Genomic DNA, 24,007 nt, shown 5'->3' with positions numbered 1-24,007 from the left:
ATACACAATATTCCGGTAGATGGCGCTGTACAATAAAGATTTATAATTTAAAAAGAGGCTAGAACCTTCCACCTCCGTTCCACCCTTGGGGGCAAAATGCACATACGAGCAAATGATAAAGCAAGCATGTTGACATAAGCACTATCTTCTTATATAACCACTATAAATAATAGTTTAATTAAAATCTCTACAACTAATTGTATACTTGCTAAAGGATGTACTTGTGTCTATACAGTAACTTTTCTGCTTGTGTAAGCATTTCAGTAATTTCCTGCCTTCAGTTGCAGGATGGTCGAGACGCACTGACGAGGGGGTAACTATATGCTTTCTCCACTTATTCGCTAATGCTACAGAAATTATATGTTGCCTGTTATCACTCTCTCGTCAGGTTGTGTAAAACCCACAACAACAGCATCTCTGAAAGTAACTGAGAATTACGTAATATCTACATTGCCTGAAATCTGATATAAAATATTGGAAACTTCCCTCGTTTCTGTAGACACGTGACACTGGAACAAAAAGTAGTCCGTGTGTGCTCCGGTTCCGTCATTGTTCGTCCGCGTGCCGTAACGTAACATGACATATTTCATACAGTTGTTAGTTTAAGATCTTAACAGCACATCACGTACTGCGTGTACTAAATATTATTTTTGTTTACCGAAATTGAGAGAATTCCTCAATTCTAGCGTATGTTCATTAAATATCGCATTCATGGAACTATTTTGAACGGCGCACGAATATGTTACCCTACGTCATCTTTTTTCAATGGGAAGCCATGATGGAAGTTTGAGAGTTGAACGGGGGAGAGGAGAAGCGGAGGAAGTGGATCTGGACTGAAGAGTGTACTGAATTGGTCCTGCGCGACATTTAAATATAACGTTTTTAATTCCTTGGTGGAGGCTGTCACCTTTCATTTCACGTGTTGGAACTTAAACTTCGCGGATGGTTGAAATTTTCGATGGCTTTTATATTTTTAAGAATGTGTAGACGAGCTAGCGCGCTAGCCGCTGAAGCTAGCAGCTAGTCGGAGGGTCTCACAGACGGAGCGCGAGTCGAGCGCAAGCGGGGCTCCGTCAACCCTTCTTGAAGTCCAAGCGCCCGGAGAGGATCGTCTCTCCGCCTTTCTGCTCCACCACGGCGGCTACGGTGAGACCAGAGACTTGCCGTGCATTTGAAACACTGCGGTTCGCGACTTGGGGAGTTACTTGTCTTTTCACCTGGGGCTCGTCTGAGCAGCGGACGGCATTTTGGAAGCCGGGCCTGTGGTGGTTTGGAGCGAGGCCCTTGATGAGAGAGCCACAGCAGACTCCATTCTAGTTAGCAGGTGAGCTAGCTGGCGACTGAAAGGACTGCTAAACGAGCAGCTCATAAAGGCCACCGATCGCGCAAAAAGCAACAATACTCTCTCTCACACTAAATACGTTAAAGACTCCTGTCACAGCCATGGCTGGGATCATAAAGGAATTTGTCAGCCGAAACAAAAGGAGATACCAGGAAGACGGGTTCGACTTGGACTTGACCTATATCCTTACTGATCAATCAAATGTTCCTGTTTAGTCTATTGTGTAGAAATCCGTGTCTGCAATGAAGGTAAAGGCTTGCATTATGTTAAGCCTCTAATGTTTCTCTGAAGATGCAGAAAATGTGCGTTTTGTCGTTTTTGTAAGTGTTATGCAGAAACTATTGACACTGCCACTTAGTCACCGACTGGAGCTTGACTTGATCTGGATCGATTGCTTTCTGTAGCAGGATCAAGTCAAAGTCGGCGCTGGTTAATTTCATCTCAACTTGTCAATTTAAACATGTTGCTAAGCAGACAGAAAATCAACTGCACATGCAGTCATTGGATTTGTACTGTCATGGGATCGTTTGCAACTTAACGTTCATCTATTTCACTTTGAGTCTATGGCTAACTACAATATGTTGAGGTTGTAAAATGTCATTTTTTTGTATTCTTACGTAATCTGATCTGTCGATTGAGAGCTAATCGGTAATCCTAGACGCAAAACGACCCAATTTCTAGCTCCTCGCACGAAACGCAGTTTGGGGATTTAAAACAAAAGATCCGTCGAGGGTTCACTGGCCTATATAATGCGATGGATTAGATGAAATGCACGAGCGGTGTCACACAAAGAGCCGTTGCATCAGCTGCGTGCATCAAATACATCTCGCGCTTCACTTGGGAGCAGTTTTGAGAAAATTTGCGTCCGTCGACACGCTTGCACACAAAAGGAAAAGCTGTAGTATGTAAAGTATGTCGTTCGTAACCAAACGATTCACGCAGTCTTATTACACTATAGTGGATCCTTCAGGTGTCTGTTGCGTTTTATTATAGAAACGTCATTGATGCCTGCGCAGTATGATGTGCCGTATGTTAGTGTAATGAAGCAAATGTATGGGATGTATGACGATCGTAGGGCTAGTCAAAGTCGTTGTAGATAAAGCGGATGATTCAAGTGAATTTTCTTTTAAATGAACAAGAATCAAAACTGAAAGGACAGTTAGAGGACATGATACAATCATCCAGCTATTCTTCTTTTACATGACAATGTAACAAATGGCAGTATGAGTCTGTGGCATATCTTAATTCACAAAACATATTTGAATTATCAACTGTATTTGCTATTTTGCTTTTAGGCTTAGTAAATTTACACGAGTAGCCTATGAATGAATCGATTTGCGTTGACATTGATTTTCTCTTGCATGTTGAGATGGTGTGTGGGCTCACTGAATTGACACATTGGATTTGGCCTTTTATTGCATCATGCAATGCGCTCATTGCATTGTAAATACATGCTGTCAATTGATGAAGTGCATACATCTTTCTCACAAAAAGAATACCTACAGTGATAAATATGACAAATTACTTAATTCTAGCACCACATTCTTTTGGTACAGATAAACACTGTCCAAAGCAAATATTAATGTTTAGTGGCAAAAATTGCTAGCTGATAAAATATAACATATCAGGTCATATAAAGATAAAGGTAGCAGGTCCTGCATGTTCATTAGGCTCAAAACAGGACACTTGTTTTACTTGATATGATCAGATATACAATTTTTGGATTTTATGCCCAGATTTTTTTCTTAAATGGTTGTGGTGGGCGATATTGACACAAATTCATATCTCATCATTTTGGAATGGATGGCAGTACACGATAAATGTTTTACGAAGTGGGATAACATGCCAGTTCAATCCTTATAAGATGCCACAATCGCCTTGAAAATAAAATCCAAAGACAGGGATTTCATCCCTGCTTGAAAATATACAGCTGCACAACATTCAAGCTTATTGAAAAGCTCACCTCCGACCTCAGTCTACATTCATGGCAGATCTGTTGCAACGCAGGAGTGTCATATCAGACAATACCTATATAGATGGTATTGTCTTATCCTGCTGGGGAAAAACACTGATACCAAAACTCGGTATAGCATCCTAGAAAATGGCCTATATGAGGTCCAGTTTACATTAGACCATTTTCCTCCCAACACTCAAAATCACCTACTTTGTATGTAAGTTATGGTCATTGTTGTTTTGATCACGTTAAAGGTCAAAGGACATATGGGTCATATGACAATGAAAACATGGCGGATGCAGTATGTCTGACCTGTACACATTCTATATTGAACATATTGTTTTAATGATTTAAGACTGAAATATGCTTAGTTTTGCAATTTGCGCATGATGCAATTTTTGTCATCAGAAGAGTGTGCACGTACTTTACGCTTGCCGTGAGATTTTTGAAACGTGTGTACGTTGTTTGCGTAGGTCGCGTATGCGCCTACAGGAGAATATAGCCCCGGAGATGCATTGCATTTTGTCAAAATGTGCATGTGTCAAACACGTACACGTACAAGTTAAGTAAACTATACTTTGCAAGGCTGTGCGTTCAACTGTGCGCTAGGGTTGTGCCGATAGACGATAGTATCGTTTATCGACGATCATCAGACATATTGCCAATAGCAGGCTTTCATGACCATAGTTGGTGATGGTTGTTATTATCATCAAAGTTTCACCTTAACATGCGCATTGCATGCTTTTCCTCACATGAGAGGATTTGTTGGTTTCACTTTGCATGAGAGAGAGCTTGTAACGCGCGTGGATTCCTTCTCGCACACACTTGGACTTAAGCCGAAAGTATACTAGGGATGTCCGCGTATGCGCGCTGTACGCATTACGTAATTTTCGTCATCAGGAGGGTCCACGGTCGTCCCCGTAGAACAGCGCATGCGTGTGAAAATATTTAGACAGGACACTCCACTACAAAAAATATACAAAGGAAATAGACAGCATTTGCACACAAACTATCGCTTTTCTTCGCTTTTTTGTACTTCTTCAAAGAACAGAAAGCTGTGGAGCATGTTTGTTAATGTTATGTTTGATTCCTGTTCTTTGTTGTCTTCTTGTTTGTTCTAAACTGTGTTTACAATGGTGGATCGGCTACTTTTCTTCACCTATCCTAATGTTTTAATGTACTGTAAATGTCGCCAAATCTGTGCTGCCGTGACGGCCTGGTAGAGTAATAATTTGAATAAGAAATCAATTGTATCCGCGGGGAGTATACTTGGAAAGCTGCGCGGACGCGTGTGAGCGTGAGGCGGAAAAAAGGTATACCCCGGCCTTAAATGCTGTCGTCCTGGACTGTTGCACGGACTCGGCATGGACTCCTTCTGTAATGCACTTGATTCGGGCTCGCGCATGAGCTTGTAATACGTACGAATCTGACATTTTCTTGTACTAGAGAGATTGTTAGTGCTTGGAGGGTTAAAACCAGCGAGATTGTTGTTCCAGCTCCCTGGCACAAAGGACATTTTAGAGCACCTGGGCTTTTCCACGATTGGATTAATGGCATCAGTTTTAAGAAGGTTGCAGTCATGACAATGTTGCTCTTGCTTCTTCTTTGAATTCAAGTGACTTAAATTAGTAAAAAATGAACAAATAAATGAGTACTGCCCCGCCCCCACGATAATATTGTTTATTTGAGATCTCACAGGCTGATGATAGGACGATCTCAAAATGGGGCATATCGCCCAACACTACTGTGCGCCTACGTTCGCATACATGTACAAAAAATCACACGACTCTAGGCTAAAGCAGCAGATACTTAATCTAATAAACTACATACTGTCACAGTACATGATTTCTTATGTGAAAGTATTTTCAGGTGGAGGTAAAACAAGTGGTTTTTACTACAGCTGCAGAACTGTTTCACACAGTAGTAACAACTTGGTTTTTTGTGCAAAGCAACAATATAACAAATAGTGACAAGTTGTTGCCATGCTCAAAATTCGAATGACAGTGTTTGTTTTGTACCTGGTTATTTACTGCAATATAAATAGCATGATGCGTCATATCCGGTATTCACTGTTAGTAATGTTGTTGATAGCGATTTATATTTAGATCTGTATTTCATTTACCAAATAATTTGCTTTGATGTGTAGAACGTATGCGTTTTTTTGTTTAGCTTCTTCAGTCTTTTTTGATCAAAGCATTCTTTATGACCTCTAAAAATTAAACTAATCCAGCACTCTTAACAAAAACCTTTTGCATGTTAACATACATTTTAACTGTGAACAGTTGAAACAGATGACAAAAGGAGCCACTGTCATCTGCAAGGACTTTAAACATTCACTTATCCATGATTCCATCACATTGCATACGATTATCCTTTTAACATCACAACCTTGTTTTTCCTTTGATTTTTTGCAGTAAACACCAACAAATTGGTCGTTAAATGAATTTAAGATGTTCTCATATCACGCTCCATCAGATAATCCACTTTAAAAGACAGTGTGCATGAGTTTTTGTTAACAGTGTGGTCGATGTTTCTTTTCAGTTTTGGAAGTGTTAACCGAGTATCAACACGTGAACCACTACACCAGTCAGCACAGGAAGATCATGCTTGCTGAGCATACCATGTTTCTGTAGCTTAGATGTGTAGCTCATTGCTTTGGCAGCACAAAGGCCATCGGTTTGAAATTTCAAGGTACACATTTACTGATAGAACGTACAACTTGGTTACACTGTCTGTCGCTTTGGATTGAAACCGGTGCCAAATGCATAAATGTAGTGTATTATTTTTTGTGTTCCAGTTGTAGATGTGTTTGTTAGTGTGACTGCACCCTAACAATCCAAGCCGCACCTGGGCACGTTTGACCCACAAAGCCTGGTTCGTTTGACTGGTGTGATGATCGCTCTGTACCGTGCCCAGGCACGGTTTGGTTAATCATGCCCTGGTCGGCTTGCAGATGTGGCGCGGTTTACTTGGGCTCAGGCGCGGAGCGCAATGTGAGTGTACATCGCCGTAAAGGGAAAGATGTTAATTGTGCGAACAATCGCCTTCATAAAAACCTGAATGTCTGAGGGGCACACATGGCGGATCAACTAAGCAATATGAAAGGCATGTGAGAGGGCTGTGTGTCATCGCGCACCAAATGACTTTGAATGAAAAACACAGACTTAACATTACGATGGGCTCCAATGTTAAGAGAGCGTTTTCTTCAAAACAAAGGGCTCGGGTCGTTCAAGTACGGTTTGGTAAGCCCTAATGTGAGTGCGCCCGTAGAGTCCTCTGTTACAAGTTATTACAAGAGAAAAAACGCTGTTATAGAGGGATTTAAAAAATGGTTTGTTTAGGTTCATATTGGTTTCAGGAATGTATTCCAGAAAGCAGGGTTAACTTACGATCAGCAAAACCCTGAACTTTTGGTTGATTAACCTAAAACCTGCTTACCCTAATCATGTTGGTTCTGGGGGCACCTGATAAGAGTTCGTTTAATCAAAATTCAACTGGTAACTTAAGAGTTAATGCACGCACACATGGGGAATACATAGACATTTTCAGTTTCAAACATACCCAGGTATGTCACTTAACCAGCTTTCTGGAATACCCCTTAGATCTTTGCTGATATCTACAGAATTGTCAGACCTTTCATTTAGAAATGTCTTTTGGGGTTGCATAAAGATTGGTCGCGATTAATCTATTCCAGAATAAAGGTTTTTGTTTACATCATATATTTGTGTGAACTGTGAATAAAAATTATATATATATAAATATGCACAAATGCATGCATAAATTTAAAGATGCAATGTGTACATTTTAGTGGCAACAGCTTAGTCCACTGCTCACCCTTCGCTTTTGAAACACATAGAGGAGCTACGGTACAAACATGTTATCGTCGAAGACAACTTTGTAAAAAAATGTGTCTGTTAATGGCTTCTGTAGATAAATGGCGGCACAAAATGGCGACTTCCATGTAAGGGGACCCTCTTTGTATGTAGATAAAAAGGTCTCGTTCTTGGGTAATAAACACATAACGGTTCTTTATGAAAGGTCTTTATTCACTACTAATAATATAGTTTTGTATATTATTTTGCATTTCTGTCAAGAGATCCTTTTAAAAATTACACACTGCACCTTTAAGTTTTATATATAATATAATTTATACATAATTATACAAATGTATATACAAATGTAAACATTTCTTAAATGTATACATGCATGTGTGTGTATTTATTTGTACAAAGTTATTATTCAGAGTACACACACATATGATGTAAACAAAAACGTTTATTCTGCAATATATTAATCGCGATTAATCGTTATGCATCCCTAATGTCTATACATGGGCTCTTTTTAACATTTATACATTTATGACGATTCCTGTCAGTTCTGTTCAAACTTGAGTGAAGTTTGTTTTGGTAGTGAGGTTTGACTTGGTATTGTGTTTGGTAATAAAGTGCAGCATGTTTATGTCAGGTTTAAGGAGTGATGCACTTTTATGGCACTCGCTACAGAAAGGTGAGGAAGGAAAGTGATTCCAGGCCAGTCTGAGGCACAGTGTGATTTATTTAGTGCCCCTGTGTGGCCCTCTGGGTTAGAGGTCTATGCATTGGTCTCTTACAGTGAGGACCATCTGTTCTATATTATCCAGGATCCTGTTTTCCGACCTCTCATTGCACAAGTAAAAGTTAAAGGGATAGTTCACCCAAAAAAGAAAATTTATCATTTACTCTCATGTTGTTACAAACCTATATAAATTGATTTGTTTTGATGAACACGAAGGAAGATATTTTGAGGAATGTTTGTAACCAAACCGTTCATGAGCCCCATTCGCTTCCATAGTATTCTTTTTTCCTTCATAATTTCATGGCTGTGTTGTATATCCCTAACCTATTCCTTTTGGTATATTGTAGCTCTTTTCGGAACTCTCTTAAAGAAATTGTTTGCCCAAAGTGCGAAATCTGAAGTTGGATTAAAGGTCCTGTGTGGTTTTAGCGGCATCTAGAAGTGAGATTTGAATTGCAACCAACCTCAATTTCGAATCGCAAAGAGAAGCTATGGTAGCTGCCACAGGACAAACATGTCGTCGTCTGAGACAACATGGGGACGAACGCTATGACTGTATCTGTATCTGTACAGGGTTTCCCGCAGTAAATTTGTTAGTTAAGGTGGTAGGGTTGAGAGGGTGGATGTGGCCGGGGCGTGCAATCAAAGGGGCGGGGCATACGCGTCATGATGAAATGAAAATATTTGTATTTAAAACCCTCACATAAAACTTAAATTTGAATAAACTATGACAGAAAATGAACACATACTAGATTATTAATAAATTAGATGTTTTTGACAGATACCTCTAACGAAAATGCGTGATGAAGTGAAACTAAAGGGTTAATAAACACAAACTGAAGCAGATTTGTAGAAAGTCTGGCGAACGATGATAGCGCGAAGATTGTAAAAACTGATTATTTCCCACTATAAATTACATTATCTTAAAGGAGTGTAACTACTGTAGCATGTAAATAATGCACATAAATAACGTGAGCAAGTGCACGCTCGCAGTGTGAAGCGTGTCCGCGCTATTCATGGAGGTGCACTTGACGGCCTTTTGTGCAGCGAATATTATTATTTTTTTGGATGACCTAGTTAAGGCGGTAGGGTTTCCCAGCTTAGGCGGGCCGCCCGAACTGCAAAGTGCTGGGGGAAACCCTGCTGTAAATTGAAAATCATAAAACTCAGGCGTAGATTGTGTAGTGGCCAGTGCTGCGACATGGCACAAACTTTTTGTTTCTGGCTTGAGGTCCATTGTGGCTCCTGTTCCCCTCTTTGCAATCTTTACTTGTACTTTTCTGTTCTTAACCTTACATACTATATATCCATACTATCCAATTGGGGCAAAATATCCCAAAAATATCTAAATGACAAAAAGTACTATGAAAAGATAACTGAAGTGGTCGATACACTCATATGCTACGTTCAAAGTCTTCGTATTTTTTTCGCAAAACGGCATTCTGTAAATCCTAGTGCAGTGCTTCTGAAGACCGTGTACGTTTATTTGAGGGCTACAGCAGAGGGGCAATTTTAGTGAACAGTGACAGTGCTCCATTCATACGGCTTCAGAAGTCTAGTAATAAGATGGATTATTAAACTTGACAGGTCAGGTCCCCCTTTATTTCCATTAAATGAGGGAGAGTGGCCAGGATTTATGAGTTTGCTTGCAGTACTGTGTTTCACAGAAGAAAGAAGAGATGTCATGCACATTTGGAACAAGGCTATGTAAATCATGACACAATTTTTACATTTATGCATTTGGCAGATGCTTTGATCCAAAGTGACATGCAGTGAATTTAAAGGTATACATTGTGTCAGTATGCGTGTTCTCTGGGGAACCAACCCATGAACGTTTGCGCTGCTGCTAACACACATTTTCATTTTTGGAATATCTACATGTTTTGTTCATGTTTTAATCGTATATATAAAGTTGTTGTTTAAACTATTAGGAGTTATCCATGAAAGGCATCTCCATATTTCCTTGACACACTTATCTAGATATTTATCCGAATATCATAGCGATGGGGTTTCCGGCCGAAAGGCTAGAGGGTGTCTACCGAAATAACATAGATGATGTCGTCCGGTAAGTTTTTTTATTCTAACATGAATTACACAGCAGTTCTTTAATCTTTCAATGTCTATGTTTAACCATATTTCTGAGATCCTGAAAAGGCAAGATTGTTTTGATATGCAAAAATGTTGGACCATGCCTGTCTGGGTAAAAACCCTGCTTACTGTACCAAAGTACTATTGTTGTGTTCCCAAAGCAAAAAAGTGTCATACTGTTATGTAGTCATTGTATGTGACACTTAGCCTTTAACTGAACTACTGTTAAAAAAGTGTGAATAACCAGACTGATGAAAGTGAGTCAAAATTTGTACAGTTTCACCAAAGTCACATTGTTAATATTATTGTTCTTTTCTTTTTGCAGATTCCTCGATTCAAAGCATAAAAATCATTACAAAATATATAATCTGTAAGTTTGTTTTAAATTACTTCAGTTTTCTTATATTCAAATGTTTTTAAACCATATTTCTGCAGAACATTTCTTGCTGTCATTTGAACAGAAATGCTATAATGATGTGTAATTGAAAGTATACATATTTTGCATGGATTGCATTGTATTAGTTATTCAGCTGAGGTTATACTGTTGATTTTTGCAGTTATGCCTCAGCTTTACATTAAACTTTTGCACTCACCCTTTCCATCTTTTTATGTTTAGATGTGCAGAAAGACATTATGATGCTACCAAATTTAATTGCAGAGGTAAGAGATTTGAAATGCAGCTCTTCACAAATCACTCTGAAAAGTGATGTTAGTCTGTTTCTGTTAATGACGAAGGTTTGTTATTGGACCCTGTTTCTCTTCTGCAGTTGCACAGTATCCGTTCGAGGACCACAATCCTCCTCAGCTAGAGCTTATCAAACCTTTCTGTGAAGATTTGGATAAGTGGCTCAGTGAAAACGACAATCACGTAGCTGCCATTCATTGCAAAGCTGGAAAGGGGCGTACGGGTGTCATGATTTGCGCGTACTTGTTACACCGAGGCAAATTCAAAAAAGCACAAGAGGCTCTGGATTTCTACGGTGAAGTTAGGACCAGAGACAAGAAGGTGATTGGCTTTCTTTTTAATCTGAATAAACGGTTAAACGGTTAGGTTTTCCTACTTAAATAACTGTTCATTTTATGATTTTATCTACAATGGTGTTTTTGCTTTGTATTTACAATGTCACTAGTTTTGATAAATAGGTTAGATGCATGTGATGATTCATTCTTTAAAGGTGCAGTGTTTAAATTTTAGCGGCATCTAGTCTAGTAACGGCTCAGTCCTATGCTCACCCCTCGCTTTTGAAACACATAGAGAAGCTACAGTAGCCACCACCGGACAAACATGTCATAATCGGAGACAACTTGGTAAAAAAAGTTTGTCCGTTAAGAGCTTCTGTAGAAACATGGCGGCCCAAAATGGCAACTTCCATGTAAGGGGACCCTCGGTGTATGTAGATAAAAACAACTCAATCTAAGGTAATAAACACAACGGTTAATTATGAAAGGTCTTTATACACCCCTGATAATATAGTTTTATATATTATTTTGCATTTCTGTCAAAAGATCCTTCTAAAAATTACACACTGCACCTTTAAATAATCCTTTTCCTTGGCTTAGGTCTCCTGTTTTGAAAATTCTTAATACAGGGTTCCTACGGGTCCTTGAAATTTTTGAAAGTTTGGGGGAAAAAATGTAAGGCCTTGGGAAGCTTATACAATAGCTTATAAAATATACCTACATAGATACAGGTCATTGAAAGTGCTTGAATCTATTTAAAAAAATATTATTCCCTGTGTTTTGTAGGGTGATATAATAAAAATTCTAGACTTTAAGCACACGTGCTAAACTGTTCCCTTTAAATGTGACCCGCTCTGGCGAAATGAGTCGGAAGTCGCAACGTTCCGTTTTAAGATATGAGCCGATAATGTGGAAAAACAATGAAATTATCAAAAAAAATATTTTTAGCTAATATCAAAGAATAGACAGTAAAAAATAATCTCCCAAAGTTTCGTAGTCCAAATAATTGAGTAAAGGTGTTTAAATGACTATTAAAGTTGAAACAGTTTTACTAAATTCGCTGGAAATGAACATTGCTTCTCTCAAATCCTCTCGTCACCTCCGAGCATTTCGGGGGATCCCCTGAAACGTCACTCTCTCCCCAAATATGGTGTTACACGTTGTTTTAGAGCCAATCAGAAATCTTCATAAAGGCTGATCATTTGTCAATGGGAAACCCCGGGGCACGCGATTGGTCCAGCCATCCCTGCTGTCATACTCACAGCACTCTCCTCTCCTATTTAACTCCTTTTTGAATTGGTTACAGTGTTATTGTCAACTAACCTACACAAAGATATGATTACATATGCAAGCATTATTGTTTTCTTTTTGCTCGTCTCTCTGCCTCTCAATTTCTCTCACACGCGAACGCGCGCGCGCACACACGCGAACACACACACGTGCGCGAACACGCATGCGCGCACGCACACACACACACACACACATTGTTTTGTGGGGACATAGACGTAATGTTCTATTCCCTCCCCCTAACTGAAACCCCAACCATCACAGAAACCTTTTTGTTACTTCACATTTTCAATAAACATCATTCTGTTTGATTTATAAGCTAGTTTCCTGGTTTACTGTAATGGCATTTATATTAATGTCTTTGGTCAAATTAAGCTGTAAAATAAATAGTTTATCCCTTTAAAAATGCAATGGATTTTGAAAGATATCTACAAAAAACGGGCAAAAAACTTTAAAGGCGTTTTTTTCAGGTTTTCAGTTGGAAAAAGAGGACAGACAACCTTAATTCAAATGTCTATATCTTTAAACCTTTCAAGGTATGCCTTTGACTAGGATATAATTTGAAAGCTTATGGTCTCCTCTTTTCATTGATACCAAAATCTCAATTTTGAAATTTGGGTCACTGTGACTCATTTTGCTGGATCAGGTCACAAATGCTTATATCTTCTGAATGCGAATGTTGATTCATACCAAAATGCTTTTTTGCATAGTTCGGTTTGACACATGAAAACGTCTCGGGTTACGTATGTAACTGTTGTTCCCTGAGAAGGGAACGAGACGCTGCATCTCCTTTGCCATACTTCCTGCATTCCTGTAATGCCATCTTTGGCAATATTTCAGATTGCGATATACCTCCTGGCTCCCGCGTCACCCTGTCTTTGTCGTTAAGCCTCACCATTGGTTGAATTTGATATTCACATTCAAACGCACTTACCCTTGGAGGTGTCCCCAAAGTGTCACCGCAGGGATGCAGCGCGAGTTCCCTCGCAACGGAACTGTAACATTGTGTAACATAATGTAACCTTGCTCTCACTTGAAATGTGTCCCCACATAAAGTCCTTGAATTTGAAAGGTGTGTTGATATTTAAAAAATGGCATAATCTCACATGTTCCAATCGATTGAAAAAAAACAGTAGTCACACAACGTAATTCATGTTGTTAGGACCCCAGAGATGTTTGCTTTTACATTTGGTTTTTTTTTTTCCGTTTCACAGGGAGTGACTATTCCCAGTCAGAGGCGATATGTGTACTACTACAGCCACCTTCTGAAGAATAAGTTGGATTACAAACCTGTGGCCTTGCTCTTTCACAAGATGGTGTTCGAGACGGTGCCCATGTTCAGCGGAGGAACATGCAGTAAGTTCTCACTTTCTCTCTATGATGTATATTTGTGCCTGGTCTTGTTTAACACTTGATATTACTATCTCAATCGGTCTCACCTGACCGCCAGCTGTTTACACCTGGTATTAGCACAAGTCTCAAATGTGTCCCCTATGATTGGTTTTTTAAGGAGAGAGTCTTTGATTGTGTGACTGCATACATCACTCGTTACGTTAGTGATGATTAGGTGCAAAAGTAAAACGATAAAAGAAAAGAATGTTGGCGTGCTGCTGCTGCTGCTTTGAATACTTTCAGTCTTACTTCAAATGACGTTCAGTGCCAAGTACTCATTGTCATCTTTAAGCTACTGTATTATCTTTACATGATTTGTATGTTTCAAATTTTTCAAATGTTTATTTTCTGCAAAGTTGAAAACTTTGTGGTACATTGATTGACGGGTAAGTAGGCCGACCTTTGCTTTTGAAGGAAATTGGTATTTACGTGTAGTAACCTGCGTTTTCAACATCAGCGTGTGGTTTAATCCGATTACAAACTGACCCAGTTTACACTTAGAAATTGGTGCTATCCACTTCTGCTCACTTTGCCCTGAGCAGATCTTATACCAGGTGTAAATAGTGCCCCCTTACCCAGTTAGAGGTAACTAGAAGATTAAGCTCGGAGTATTGTCTTTTTTTACGTGTACGCGCACGGTCAAACGCACAACCTTGCAAAGTATAGTTTATTTGACTCGTTTGTGTACACAGACGACAAAATGCAATGCATCTCCTGGGCTACATACTACATTCTCCTGTAGGTGCATGCATGGCCTACACGTACAAGTTTTAAAAATACAACTTTTCTGTTGAAAATTGCGTCACGCAGACCCTCATACACGTAAACAACGTACAATTTTTCTGCATGTACACCAAACTCTTTCGCTGCTGCTTAAACTCAGCATTCACGTTGCTCAGAGACTCTCTGCCTTTCCTTCTTGCTTCACCTGTTCCAAATTCTGACCCACAATCTCCTACGTTCCTTTTCTGTTCACCTAGACATAAACCAGAATATCAAGTCTTGTCCTGATAGACCAGAATTGTACTTATGCGCTTTAGTCTTTGGCTCTTTAAGTCATCTTCAAAGAATGTTCTTGAAAGGTGTCTGGAATGCCAGGACACGCGTAAGGATTTTCCAGGCCGTTCTCGAAAATCCTTTACCTGGACTGGCCGGCCGTGTAATACTGCGTACGTGTTTCTCTGTGTGCGACTGTATCTCCTGTGGGCCCTATTCTGAACATGTCTATAGTAAAACTGACTGAGCCTGCTGTACGTGGTCTTCAGGTTTCAGGGCATTTGCTTAACACATGACAGAAAGGCTAAAGGGATACAGCTCCAGGATTGGATAATTTCTTTATTCATTCCGCCTCTGTTTATTCTTTGTAAATATTTTTAACATGTATGTCTTTGTAATATCTGTTCAGGACTTTGCTAATGGGTGCAGTCTTAATATTTCACCTTTGTCAAGTCTCTTAAGACTGCATGTGTGTGTACTGTGTTTTCAATATCTCTCTTCCCCTTCATAGTGCTCTCTCTCTTGCTTTGACCAGACTGCTGGACAGTCTTTAATCTCCTTCTTTTTCTCCAAGGGGATACTGCTGTAAAAAGCAAGAGCGAGCAGATTCCACATGGGTTCAGAAAAACCAATTGGCATTGGGGTAACAACAATTTTTTATGAAATGTTTGTCATTTAAGTTTTGTTGGCCCTAGGCAGTATTGCAGTGTAAAATGTTTTTGCCAAGTTGTAGCCACTTCTGGGTGGTCTTTTCAAATGAGCCATTTGGGAAGCGTGGTCTTGGTCAGCTGTTCTCAGAATAGGGCCCTTAGCATGCCATTATTAATTTGTCTTTTCTGTATAAATATTGCCAGCAGCGGCGCTCTCTCTATCCTGTTGTTTCCCTCTATGCTTCTCTTGTATTTCTTGTAACAAATGCGCATTAGGTAACTTTTTTTGTAGGGATGCTCCGATCAGGATTTTGCCCGCCAATACCGAATACTGATTTGTCGTCGATACCAATGCCCGATACTGATTTTTTAAGCTCTTTTATGACTGTAACTGTTAAAATTTTTTCTAGATAAAGTAATGCCACAGATGTTGCCTTTGTTATATACTTGCAGTAATTAGGTATATTAGTATTTTTAATAGAGAATCAAATAAATAAGCACAACAAATATTTCTTCTGAAATGTAATATGCCTCTAACTCTTTCGCCGCCAGCGTTTTTAAAAAAGTTTCCCGCCAGCGTTTTTCATGATTTTCACAAAAGTTTAATGCCTTCCAGAATATGTTCTTCTTTAAATATATAAGCATACAATATACCAAATGAAAGAACAGATCCTCTGCTTTCAAACAAAAAAAAAACGTTTCATCCTACCTTCAGTAGTTCTTTTGTAATCAGCTTTTGAATATGGGTAGATTTCTGCAAAAACACCACATTTTGGGCAAAAAGCAGAGATAATTCCATTTTTGTGATGGACTTTTCATAGAGATCCCATTCAGAGCGATCTTTAAAACAGACACGGACATGCAGCCGCTTGCCATAGGGCAATACTTCCGGGTTTAAAAAGTTGCGGAAAGCCGGAAATACTCGTCATTGGCAGGGAAGCGTTTTCTCTTGATTGACGAGATATCTCGGCAATGGCGGCGAAAGAGTTAAAGGTTTATGTCTGTTAAAAGTAATGAAAATAAAACACTTCAGTCTTTACTGTATGAATTAAATATAAACGCATTTGTATAAAGTACAAAAGTTCTTCAGTGAAGAGCAGAGAGTGACTTTGTTGAGAGATGAATTGGGTTACTGTAGCTTTAAGATTTGAGAGAGAGAAAGATCGCTTTGTTCGGTGTACGTGGACAGATGCAGCTGTGACAAAAATGAAAGTTTAAACTGTCAAAACTTTAAATCGCATGCAATTAATAAACTTTCCGCATGAGAATGCAATTGTTCGCGATAGATAAATGCTGTTTGATGGGGATCTGAAGATGCATCGCGCTGTTAGGAGCGCGTCCTCTTAGAAAATGCACAAATCTTTATAAAGGCAAATAGAGTAATCCAAATCTACAAGTCGCACGTGAGAAACGCGTTATAAAAATGCGCTCACTGCGCAAAAATCTTCTCTAATTGCAGCGGCATTTAGGAGCCCTATCATGACAAAAGTAAACAGAAAGATCGTTTCATGAGATTGGCAAATTTAGCGAGTACCGATCGATTCATTTAAAGGGACATTCCACTTAAAAAAATTCCCCCCAAAAATAAAAAAAATTACTAATTTTCCAGCTCCCCTAGAGTTGAACATTAGATTTTTGCCCTTTTGGAATGCATTCACCTGATCTCCGGGTCTGGTGCTACCACTTTTGGCATACCTTGGCACGGTCTATTGAATCTGATTAGACCATTAAGCATCACACTCAAAGAGTTTCGATATTTTCCTGTTTAAACTCTTCTGTAGTTACATTGTGTACTAAGACCTATAGAAAATTAAAAGTTGTGATTTTTTTTAGGCAGATATGGCTAGGAACTATACTCTCATTCTAGCATAATAATCAAGGACCTTGCAGCTGTAACATGGCTGCAGGAGGTGCAATGATATTACGCAGCAGCCGAAAATAATCCCCTTAGTGACTTTCAATGGCAGGGTACAATTTTCAGGCAGTGCATAATATGACAGTATAGTCCTAACCATATCTGCCTAGAAAATCGCAACTTAAAATTTTCTGTCAGTCTTGGTACGCGATGTAACTTCAGAAGAGTCAAGTTTTAAATAAGAAAAATATTGAAACTCTTCTCTTATTACTCTTATTTTTAAGCGCGATGCTAATAGTCTAATCAAATTCAATGTATCATGCTAAGCCATGCTAAAAGTGCCAGCGCCAGACCCAGAGATCAGCTGAATGGATTCCAAAACGGTAAAAATCAAGTGTTTAACTCTAGGGGAGCTGAAAAATGAGCATATTTAAAAAAGTGGAATGTCCCTTTAATGCAGTTATCGGCTGATCGATCGGAGCATTCCTACTTTTTTGTCTATGTAACAAAGACTGTATGCACAGAGTTGTAATGACACCTGCGGTGTATTCTCTCAGATCCTCAGTTTGTGGTGTACCAGCTAAAGGTGAAGATCCACACGTCCAACCCAACACACACGAGGAGAGAAGAGAAATACATCTTCTTTGAGTTTCCACAGCCGCTGCCTGTGTGTGGAGACATCAAGGTGGAGTTCTTCCACAAGCAGAACAAGATGATGAAAAAGGTACGTGTCTGTACTCTCGTAACTCAAAAATGCATGTGCGCTGTATCCTAAGGCTTTCTGCGTGGATACAGAAATTGCCTGTTCCAGTTGTTGTGCACAATCGTTTCATTCCTTGTTTTTGCTTTTTATTCCCTGCAATGAAAAAGGAAAAGATGTTTCACTTTTGGGTGAACACCTTCTTCATCCCTGGACCAGAGGAAGGCTCTGAGAAGGTGGAAAACGGAGGTTTAGTGAAGGAACTGGATGGGATCCAGACCACAGAACGGGGAGAGAATGAAAAGGATTATCTAATCCTGACTTTAACCAAGAATGACTTGGATAAGGCCAATAAGGATAAAGCCAACAGATACTTCTCTCCAAATTTCAAGGTGTGTTAAGCAGCGGCACTGGATAACAGTTTTGTTTAATGTAGAAATGCAGTATTAAGCCCTATTCAGATGGTAATTCTCGCGGGGACGTAAGGTATAGTCATCATTTAGGGCGCACTCACACTATCCAAACCGTGTTGCAGTACGATTGTCCCCCCTCACACACCCACATTGTACTTTTATTGACCCGAGCCTTGACACGCTTTCATCATTAGGATGCAATTGTTTTGAACAAAGCAGGAAGTAAAGCACTCTCTTAAGGCTGGAACCCATCGTAATGTTAAGTCTGTGTTTTTATTCGGAGCCGTTTGGTGCGTGATGACACGCAGCCCTCTCACATGTCGTCATATTACTTAGTTGGTCTGTCACGTATGCAGCTCAGACATTCACGTAACCCTTCTGTGCACATCAGAAGGTTTTCACGAAGGCAGATGAAGGTGAGTGTTTGCGCAATTGTAGGAGCAGTTGTAGCCTGGTGATTAGAGTTACCCGAGAGTTGCTGGTTCGAGGCTCACATCCAGCAGGTTGCAACTGTGGTGCCCTTGAGCAAGGCACCTTACCCTAATTGCTCCCCGGGTGCTGGGCTAGCTGCCCACTGCTCCGGATGTGTGTGCGTTCACGACTTGCAGTAGGTGTGTTCACTACTCACTAGGATGGGTTAAATGCAGAGGGTCACATGTAGAGTATGCGTTGCATGCTTGACAAGCTTGTCACTTTCAATTGACGTCTCTCCTTTTGAACTGCGATTTGTGATCACATTGCGCGTTTTGCGCCTGAGCCCAAGTGAACCACGCTCAAGCCCACCTCTGCAAGCCGGCCAGGGCACAGTAGAGAACGATGGAGAACCAGGATTTGGGGGTCAAACGGTCCCGGGCGTGGTTTTTACCTGTTTTTTTTTTTTTTTTTTTTGACAAACATCAAGGTTGTGTGGTAATTTAAGTTTATAAGTTTAGCGTTTATAAAAGGATCAATGCAAAGTCATTCTGAACTTTCTTTTAGACCAGTGGTTCTCAACTCCAGTCCTCGGGCCCCCCTCCCAGAACATTTTAGATATTTCCATATATAAAACACCTGGGTTCAATTCATCAGCTTGTTAATGAGTTAAAGGTTTAGTCCATTTTCTTTAAATTATCTGGATTTTTTTTCTCACCACCATGTCATCCAAAATGTTGATGTCTTTCTTTGTTCAGTCGAGAAGACTCATTTTAATGGACCCAAAACTTAACAGTTTCATCGTTTTTAACACTTTTAAATCACAACTTCTCTTCTTCCTCCGGCTGTGTGGCGTGCCAGCGCGACCTCATGTAATTGCGTAATGACGTTGAAAGGTCATGTGTTACATATATGAAACGCACATTTGCGAACCTTTTTAAACAATAAACTGACACAAAGACATTAATTAGTATCATTCCACATACAACAACGTCAGAATGGTCCTCTTTCTCCACACTTGTAAACACCGGGGCATAGTTTCGCATACGTCCTCCGTGACCTCTTGACGTGATGGCGTATTCCGTGGGGTCGTGCTTGCGCGTCATAGGACCGGAGGTGGACGAGGGGTTGTGGTTTGAAAGTGCATATTTTACATTTTTCTTGTCAAAAATGACAATCGTTTCGCTTGATAAGACCCTTATGCCTCGTTTGGGATCGTTTAGAGTGCTTTGAAACTGTTGGGGTCCATTAAAGTCCATTAAAATGAGAAAATCCTGGAATGTTTTCCTCAAATAACATAATTTCTTCTCGACTGGGCGGAGAGGGACATCGACATTTTGGATGACGTGGTGGTGAGTAAATTATCTGGATTATTTTTAAGAAAATGGACTAACCCTTTAAGTAAGAAAACCTTTCAAACATTCTGGAAGAAGCTTGATGAGTGGAATCAGGTGTTTCATATAAGGAGACATCTAAAACATTCTGGGAGGGGGGCGAGGATTGGAGTTTTTATAACCGTGACTTTTTTTACGCGGTTTGGCCATTCGTCCACATGAAAACACTGTATCAGGGCACTGAAATCAAACATTTCTTTTAAACCGAGCACGTGTGGACAGGATTTTTTTGGAGGAAAAACTTGGGTTATAAAAATACCCATGTCCATGTGGACTAGGCCTTAGACCTCTGAATAGCAGTTTGATGAGAAGTATATGGGAACAAAGGTTTATCATCGCTCCACTACAGCGAGTGGAAGCTGATATAAAAAAAAATGACAAAAAATTTAAAATGTCTATTAGTAGCAACAAGTGAAGAGTTTGGTTCCGAAATGGAGATTAAAATGTAAAAAAAATCCAAAACAGGTTTATTATTGTGTAGTCATGTTTTATAATCAAGTATCTGGGTCATGTGAATGATCAGGTTTTTCTAATTATAAACTAAAATTTATCTTTATCCGAATGCATGAGTCCTCATGAGAAACAAATACTGTCTGAATAGGTTTTATTTATTAATAGTTCGTATCTGTTGCTAAAACTGTGTTTTTTTCCCTCTAGGTGAAGCTTTACTTCACGAAAACAGTGGAGGAACCATCCAACTCGGAGGCCAGCACTTCTACATCTGTAACCCCGGATGTTAGCGATAATGAACCGGACCATTATAGATATTCTGACACAACGGACTCGGACCCAGAAAATGAACAATTTGACGACGAGCAGATTACGAAAGTTTGAAATATTTTTATGGGAAGAAAAGACATGCGTCATAGAGTTGTATAAAGGATAAAACTTGAATACGAACTGAAAGCAAGTACATTTTTCCAAACAGAAGTAGGACACACGTCACCGGTTTTAGGGACAAAATGCTGACCAATTCTTTTTTTTTGTCCGTTCACCCCCTTCTCCATGAAGTATCAACACTGATGTTCCGTGGAAAACGTGTCAGTAGCTATTATGTAAATACATTTTCATGCCGTAACGAAAGAGAAAACCCATTCTGGATGGGAGATCGTTTATGGGAGAATTCAGTGGAGGTCGAAATTTGCTGCTCCCCATCACCTGTCGAAACCAAGGCCAGTGCTTAAATCAACCTCCTTCATGCCCTCATGTCTGTGCTTATCTACCTACTGTGAAGTTTCTCCTCATGCTGTTGAAACGCCAGCATGTTTCATTTGGGTTGTTCAGTGGAAACTTACAACGTTTGTCTGTCTGGATTCATCATTATTACTACAGTGCTAATGATTCTTCTACAGTAAGCTACACAATATGTATTATTGTCATTTTCCTTTCTTTTTTAATGCAAATACACACAAACAACATGGAAACCAGTGTTGCAATAATGTTAACACTATAGCTCATCAAAGAAGGTGTGCATGTTATTGGAATCCATATTGTCTAATAAATGCTATACAATGTTTTTCTAAAAGTGGTTTTTGAAGGAAGTCATTGCCATCCTACGTCCTCCTTACGGCTTCTGCATAAGAGATTTGAATCTGTAAACGGTCACTTCATTTTATTATTCATAACTTCCCCTTGTCCGCTGGCACTTGTTTAAATCCACAGGATTTGTTTTCAGTTCCTAACAGTTAACGATCTGAGCTCAGTCATAAGACTTGCGTTAGGGTAGCTAGCCGCACTTCGCTACACCTAGCGTAGAAGCAAAGTGATGCCATGCCAACCGGTTGCTTGGATTACAGCATTTCGTGTATGGCATGCAAACCTAGAAAAGCCCTTGAATGTATCAACCTTGGATGCAAGTTTTGATTTTGTTCGACAGCGTTCGCAAACGTTCAGCCTTGGTTCTCTAAATCGTGTTTGTAGCCTTATAGTACGTGATCTAATGAAATCTGGATCATGCGTTTATCCAGCAAAGGTGCTTACAAGCTGCAGATGTATAGTCAATTCGGTGCGAATCTCATGGTGCATTTAAACGCACTTCGGTGCGTGTTCGTAACTGTTAGCCGCACTTACGTGCATAACCGATAGTCTTCAACTCCAATCTGATCTCCCTGACTAGTTAAGAGTTCATGTGTTTTTATTTCATACCTCGTTCTGTTTGGATGGAAACAACATAGTGCAGCTACAGATCCTGTGCTTGCTTCGGAAATATTAAAGCCCTATATATGAGAATATTTAAATGTATAATTTACTTTTAAGCATGCCAAATCTTTTTTTAGCACATCTGGCTGATGAGGTCAGGCGAAAAATAAAAAGACAAAAAACTTTCTCAGTCTCTTGGGCAAGAATCTTTACCGAGGGTAGTGAGTAAGCTGCCTTTTTCCTGTACTGTTAGCATTCAGGCTTCACACTAGTCACCAGCCCACCGCACATCTCACCTTCCTTAGAGAAAGAATACAAATCCCAGATGTGAGGAGTAAACTCGGCCTTCATACATGTGATTGTACACTAACCAATCCAGGAAAAACTTTCTTTTTTGTTTACATTTCAGATCACTGAAACCTGCCAAATTAAGCTTGATGATTTTTTTTTAGTAGAGGCGGGGCTCACGGGAGGTATTCTTTGCTTTACTTGAAGTTGACAATGCTTACTCTTCTACTGCTTTGATACCCTACCATTCTGCCCAAGCACTGACTTATTTAAAGCTACTATACAAGAGCAACATATTGTACTAGACATGTGCACTGTTACAGGTTTTTGCAGGGTTTCAGTCAGCGGTCCACAGTATTTTTATTTCTAGTCGGTTTATTTTTTTACGGAAATGCTCGCAGCAATCAGACGTACGAGAGCGGGGAAGAAAAAGTCTTTGTGTCCATTACTTTTGTCGCTGTGCATCAACATAGACTCAAATGTGTTATTGACTGAAAATGTTTTTAGGTTTTTTTAAGAAAGCATAAAATAGAAAAAATAAATAATGCAACTATTTATGAAAGTATTCAGTCACTTTCCGACAGAGATCTTCTGCAGATTTTCCGTTATCGTAGTCCTCCCTAACACATGCACATGACTTCTTTGGGATGTTTAGCGCTTTAATGTGTGACTACCCGATCTCGCATTAATCCTTAAGGCCATTTCTGCCACACGAGACAGTACCTTAACATGCAAAACCTCGGACATCCTTTACGTGGCACGGGTGTGTGGAGCTCACAGGCAGCATCAGAAATTCATTTCAGGTTTAATGAAAAACAAGGAAGTCTTCAAAGGTGCCAGTGTACATGTTTCACGTCACTCTTTCTTAGCCGATTCGTGCAATATGTTGTATGCCTGTGGTTGCCACAAAGTGCCTCATGTTTACAGAAGAATAAAAGTGCTTGCTTTAGAAATCGTGGTAGTACATAACGTCATGCATGCGGATGGATGGGGTGGTACTGTGCACTAAATCGTCCGGCAGCAGGGGCCCTTTGGACTTCGGTCATGCTCCATTTGAACCCATTCTCTCCCCCCACCAATGCCCCAGAGGTTTCTTATAATGTAAACTCGGTATATTTTCAGTCTTTGAGAAAACAGCCTTACTCCATTTTAAGCCTGTTCAGATACTATTGTGCTGTGCAACAGTTGCTCTGTGTGTGATTGCCTATGCACTGAGTACACAAACCAACCATGTATGAAATATTGTACAGGTAATCATGTTGCTCATACAAATGACATGTTTGTTTGTAATTGTATGTGTAAACTGCCCTTTATCTTAGTGTTATAAACTCCACATAAATCCAATAAAGTCTCATTCTTGTCAGTTTGTTGTTTTATTGACATGATACAACCTTCAGTCATTTACATTTACAGACGACTCTGATGCTGGGAGGGCATTTAAAGGGATAGTTCACCCAAAAATTAAAGTTCTGTCATCATTTTGAGTCACTCCCATGTTGTTACAAACCTGTATAAATTTCTTTGTTCTGATGAACCAGAAAGAAGATATTTTAAAGGAATGTTCGTAATCAAACCGATCATTAA

General features: G+C 39.6%; 1 protein-coding gene across 4 annotated transcripts; it reads left to right on the top strand.

The window, feature by feature from the left end:
• The first annotated feature begins 337 nt into the window (after positions 1–337).
• Positions 338–23,786, top strand: ptenb (phosphatase and tensin homolog B). Of its 4 annotated transcripts, XM_055176721.2 has the most exons (10): positions 338–1,522; positions 9,831–9,915; positions 10,264–10,308; positions 10,555–10,598; positions 10,706–10,944; positions 13,400–13,541; positions 15,148–15,216; positions 17,636–17,802; positions 17,949–18,170; positions 20,654–23,786. In XM_055176721.2, exons 1-10 carry the CDS (start codon positions 1,444–1,446, stop codon positions 20,828–20,830), a joined length of 1,269 nt encoding a protein of 422 aa, XP_055032696.1. In that variant the 5' UTR covers positions 338–1,443; the 3' UTR covers positions 20,831–23,786. The 4 variants fall into 4 exon arrangements, with proteins under 4 accessions (XP_055032696.1, XP_055032697.1, XP_073722906.1 ...); XM_055176722.2 differs by lacking the exon at positions 15,148–15,216 and having other exon boundaries at positions 342–1,522; XM_073866805.1 differs by lacking the exon at positions 338–1,522 and having other exon boundaries at positions 9,763–9,915.
• The last annotated feature ends 221 nt before the right edge of the window (positions 23,787–24,007 follow it).

Source organism: Misgurnus anguillicaudatus, chromosome 4 (assembly GCF_027580225.2).
Source record: "Misgurnus anguillicaudatus chromosome 4, ASM2758022v2, whole genome shotgun sequence".
Classification (NCBI taxonomy): domain Eukaryota; kingdom Metazoa; phylum Chordata; class Actinopteri; order Cypriniformes; family Cobitidae; genus Misgurnus; species Misgurnus anguillicaudatus.
Note: the sequence above shows the minus strand (reverse complement) of the source record. Positions and strands in the feature narration are given on the sequence as shown.

Coding starts and splice junctions, on each gene's coding strand:
- ptenb (XM_055176721.2), top strand. CDS start 1,444: ATGGCTGGGATCATAAAGGAATTTGTCAGCCGAAACAAAAGGAGATAC. Junction 17,803..17,948: donor AGAACAAGATGATGAAAAAG/GTACGTGTCTGT, acceptor GCAATGAAAAAG/GAAAAGATGTTTCACTTTTG. Junction 18,171..20,653: donor ACTTCTCTCCAAATTTCAAG/GTGTGTTAAGCA, acceptor TTTTCCCTCTAG/GTGAAGCTTTACTTCACGAA.